Source organism: Pundamilia nyererei, unplaced genomic scaffold (genome assembly GCF_000239375.1).
Source record: "Pundamilia nyererei isolate P.nyererei 1_Seehausen unplaced genomic scaffold, PunNye1.0 scaffold00376, whole genome shotgun sequence".
In the NCBI taxonomy this organism is placed as follows: Eukaryota; Metazoa; Chordata; class Actinopteri; order Cichliformes; family Cichlidae; genus Pundamilia; species Pundamilia nyererei.
This window is the reverse complement of record NW_005187777.1, coordinates 189811-194988: the sequence shown is the minus strand read 5'-3', so window position 1 is coordinate 194988 and position 5178 is coordinate 189811. Positions and strand designations below refer to the sequence as shown.

At 40.3% G+C, this 5178-nt stretch overlaps 1 protein-coding gene across 1 annotated transcript; it reads left to right on the top strand.

Moving 5' to 3' along the window:
• The first annotated feature begins 334 nt into the window (after window positions 1-334).
• On the top strand, window positions 335-4544 carry acmsd (aminocarboxymuconate semialdehyde decarboxylase). Its single transcript, XM_005752730.1, has 9 exons — window positions 335-463; window positions 2297-2393; window positions 2483-2532; window positions 2706-2942; window positions 3083-3176; window positions 3345-3440; window positions 3614-3786; window positions 4004-4102; window positions 4482-4544. The coding sequence occupies exons 1-9, from the start codon at window positions 335-337 to the stop codon at window positions 4542-4544; spliced, it is 1038 nt and encodes a 345-aa protein (XP_005752787.1).
• The last annotated feature ends 634 nt before the right edge of the window (window positions 4545-5178 follow it).

Below are 5178 nucleotides of genomic sequence, written 5' to 3'. Positions count from 1 at the left end.
CTTTCACTGAAACAGCTTCTTGAGGCCACAGATCCACACATCAAACACGGATGTAAAACCCATCTTGCAACTGGAAAAACAGAAGCTCCTCAGTGGCATTATCCAAGTACACAGTACAGCTGATCTGCATGGATATGAAAAGGGGCTTTTCTGCTGTATTGCTCACGTAGCTCATCTGCAGCTTCATTTGTATGCAAAAAGTGTCAGCATGCTCAAAAGGCAATATCTTTTAGGTATTCAGGGCACTGGAGTGGCCAGTCCTGTAGGATGATGACCAAACCCTCACAGATGGGATAACAAAATCTACATTTTCTATCAGAATGAAACAACAAATATGCAATCAAATATATGGCTGATATTTATATGTGATGCTTTTAAACTCTGGGTTTGTAAAACCTGTATTTTTTATGTGTTTCAGAGGTACGGCTATGATGGGTTTGTCCAGCTTCACCATCACTGCAAGGTAAGTCACTATTTCCTCTGCTTTCCTGTGCAGCTACAGACAGGGTGCAGGTGCAGGAGCACTTATGCACTGCACTACTTTGTTGAACACACAGCAGATTCATCCCAGCTGGCGACTGCACCCACCCCGCAGACCTGCCAGGCTGGTCCTGGCTATGTGAGCAGCTGCAGAACTCAGCGAGGTGACACAGCATCAGTCAAGTGATTCGGTTCAAACAGCCGTAACGCAGCCCGATACAGAGCAGCTTGGCAACTTTTAGCCCCAAACATGGGCTGAGCATTTTAGTAACAGCAAAGTATACTTGACAACGAACAGTCTATTCTTCAGAATTAATGCCTAAACTTGGATAAGCAATGAACTTGTGCTTGTGTGCTTCGTATTAAACATCTTAGAGGAGTCCAGGCCTTTTGGATTCACCCAGAACATTTGCAGTAATATCAACTGTCTGCTGCCATCATGTGGCTCAGTTTTGTTAGCAAATGTAAAAGTTACAACATGTGCTTTAAAACCTAACCTAACACAAACCTAATTTCAAAAAGGCTGGGACACAGCATGAAATGTATATAAAAACAGAACGCAGTGATTTGAAAATCTCATAAACCCATATTTGATTTACAGCAGAGCATAGAAAACATATCTACTGCTTAAACTAGGAACACGTACCATTCCTTTTGAATTTGATGGCAGCAACACATCTCAAAAAGGTTAAGAAAGGGGAGATGGGGCCATCTTTTCCACCGTATTTATTTGGTTCGTAAATGTCTGGGAGCTGCTGGACTTTTGGAAGAGGGGTGTTGTCCCATTCTTGTCTGGTGGAGGATTCTAGCTGGGTCTTCTGGCAGTCCCGTGTCTTCTTTTTAGATTTTGATTTCATGTGCAAAATATTTTCAGCTGGTGAAGGTCTGGACTGCAGGTACGGCAGTTCAGGACTCTGACTCTTCTATTCCATGCTGTTGGAATAGACACAGTATGCAGTTTGGCGTTGTCATGCTGAAATATGCAATGACTTCCCAGATTAAAGACGTCATATCAATAGGAGCATATATATGTTCACCTAAAACCTGTATATAGCTTTCAGTATTGATGGTATCTTTCCAGATGTGTAAGCTGGCAATGCCACAGGAACTAATGCACCCCCGTACCATCAGAGATGCAGGTGCTTTAAGTGGGTGTTGAAAACCAGCTGGATGGTCCGTCTCCTTATTAGTCCAGAGGAGGAAAAGGACATTTTTTCCAAAAGGAATTTCAAATTTAAACTAATCCAACCACAGAACAGTTTTCCATATTGCCTCGGTCTATATTAAATGAATGAGGACAAGACTTTTTTGGCTGATGTTCACATATGGCTTCTTCTTTGTATCATAGAGCTTTAACTTGCATTTGTGGATGACACAGTGGCTAGAAGTGTTCCTAAGCCCAAATCACATGCACTGATTTCCATGACAGAATCGCCCCTGTTTTTAATGCAGTGCCACCCGAGGGTCTGAACATCAGTGACATTATCACTGATTTTTTAGTTTTGTCCAGATTCTCTGAATCCTGCTGATATTTTGCACTAAAGATGATTAAATATTTAAGTCGTTGGAATTTATTGTTGAGGAACATTATTCTACTTGTAGACTTCTGAGAAGGTCTTCCTGTCTAAGATGCACATATTTTATGTGAATATGTTTCTGGGATCATTGCAGTCAGTTATTTGCAAGTCTCACAGCATCCCAGCTTTTCAAAAGTAAGGTTGTAACTGACCAATAACACAAAGAAAATCTGTCCAAAGACAATCCAAAGATATTAAAAGAAACTAGAGCTGATAGTGGTCTTAATGTTGTGTTTTAGGGTGAAGCAAAGATGATGAAGGATGGGAAGGTTTTCCGGGTAATACAGGAAAACTGCTGGGATCCAAATGCTCGCATAAAGGACATGGATAAACACGGTACATGCACAGACACAAATGACACAAAGTTTGGTAGTTTCATCCTTTAATCAGTGACTAAAAGCAGCATTTCTTTTCACGGCCTGCAGGTGTCACGCTGCAGGCCCTTTCGACCGTTCCTGTGATGTTCAGTTATTGGGTAAATGCACAGCCAGTCACAGCAGATTTGGTCAAAAGCTGTGTGACAAAGTGGTGTCTACTGTGTGTCAGATAACTGAGTTGTGCATACCACTAAACTTTTGCAATACTACAAGCTGCTTAATGATCTTCACAGATATATTTGTGTATATTCATCGTGTCTTTTGATTGCAGGCTAAGCCTCACGACACACTCGATCTCTGTGTCCTTTTGAATGACGACTTGGCTAAGACAGTGCGTAGCCACCCCAAGAGGTTTGTGGGCCTGGGCACGCTGCCCATGCAGGCCCCTGATTTAGCTGTGATGGAGATGAGGCGCTGTGTGAAGGAGCTAGGCTTCCCTGGGGTCCAGATTGGGTCACATATCAACAACTGGGACCTCAATGCCTCTGAGCTGTATCCCTTCTATGCTGTAAGACTTTACACACTTGCATAATAACATGGGGTTATTGTGATAGTGTTTTTTAATTATGCCTACATTGGTTCCAATCATTTTTCTTTATAATTATGGCCTAATTTCTTATTCATTTCTTATTCTGATAAACACTACAGGAAGCAGAGGAGCTGGGCTGTTCCATATTTGTCCACCCATGGGACATGCAGACAGATGGGAGGATGGCAAAGTATTGGCTACCCTGGCTAGTGGGTGAGGAGGATACTGGAGTGGGAACAGAACATACTGACTATTACATCTGGTCCAGCCAACTAAAAACAACACTAATATTAAAACATGCCAGCTTTCATGTGCTATTTAGTGCATTGTGATGGAAAAATAATAATGTTTATATGTTTTTAAATGTTTTTCTTTCCTTAGGTATGCCATCTGAGACAACCATGGCCATTTGCTCGATGATATTTGGTGGTATCTTTGAGAGATTTCCAAAACTGAAAGTCTGCTTTGCTCATGGAGGTATAAAAAGATAACACCATGCTTATCATTTAGTTTACTATTAATATCACAGCAGTATATAAAAAACACTAGGCAGCCAAATTTTCAATGTATTCTTCCTTCATGCTCTTCCTTTAAGATGAAATAAGTGTGTTGATATTTGACGTTTAGTGCCTGTGTTCACGTGTATCCAGGTGGCTCTTTCCCATTCACTGTTGGCAGAATTGAACACGGCCACAAAGTCCGCCCTGACCTTTGTGCAGCTGACAACGATGTCAGTCCACGGAAATACCTCGGTTCTTTTTACACCGACTCCCTGGTTCACGATCCCGCCTCCCTGAAGCTGCTCATTGACATTATTGGAAAAGTGAGCTGGTGTCCAACATTCATTCATTCCACGAGTCACACCTCTTTGGTGGCGAGAGAGGATAGATTCAAAACACACTGAAGAGTACTGACTAAACACAGAGAATGTGGACTGTGAGAGTGTATGCTGATGTGTGGAAACACTGATGTTTTCAGGATGGAGTTATTCCTGCTTTCACCAAATCTTCATGTGCTAAGTTCACATTTTCCTGTTCCAGGATAAAGTGATGCTGGGAACAGATTATCCATTCCCACTTGGTGAGCTACAGCCAGGATCACTCATCGAGTCGATGGATGTGTTTGATGATACACTAAAGGTAGCATTATTTTCCTCTCGTTTACTTAAGCAGCACAGGAGAAAGGGTTTGTCATCGTGGTGGATTCTACCACACATGGAAAGAAAGGAAAGCCAGCCATTGTACATCATGTAAATCCTGAACCATGTTTATTGAACACTTAACAAAGAAAACAAAACCAAAGAAAACTCTAAAACAAATTTAACAAATATATGTGTTTTAATTTGTGTATGTGTGTATTTTCTTTAGATTTAAAAAACAAATCACACTGATGATATAGAGGCCCCCCAAAAGCTCATGTATCCAATATGATATACTTGGCATTACAGTTTTTTTGTAGATTTTAATGACAGATTTTTTTAATATCTTCAAAATAATGACTCTCTCTTTTGTGTTACAGGATAAACTGCTTGCTGGAAACGCACTAGAATTCTTAGGACTGAAACGGGAGCTTTTTATGTAACATGATACTGAAATACCACCAATGGTCATTAAGTACAAAGGATTTTTTTTTGCAAATATTTGTGTTTGAATGATTTTTTTTTTAAAGATTCTAATTATGGAACATTGTTATTCATGTTTATCATCAGAAGGTAAGCATTGTACTCATAGAAGAGACAGCTGATGTTGCTATTTTCAGAATGTAAAGATGTAATGTTATCACTCTAAGTTAGAGTAATTACGGTATAGTAATTGTAATGTTGTAAATGTAACAGGTTTTTCCATCTGTTTGAAGTTGCAGCGTTTCAGTAGGCTCTAAATAAAAATGTTAATATGATGCAATAGGCCGCTCTGCTGCTTTGCTTCTTCATCACTTGTTTTGAAGCAGTATTCTTCTTTCTTATAGTAAAATAGCTTTGGACAGATTCATCTCTCGGGTCTTTGCTGACATGGACATAATCAGTGATGGGAATAACGGCGTTACAAGTAACGGTGTTACTAACGGTGTTACTTTTTTCAGTCACGAGTAATCTAACTAATTACTATTCCTATCGTTACAACGCCGTTACCGTTACTAACAAGAAAATGCAGTGCAAACAAGTGGTTGAAGCTGTCCTCAGCTTACCGCATCTTATATCAGTTGCACGGAAGTAGCT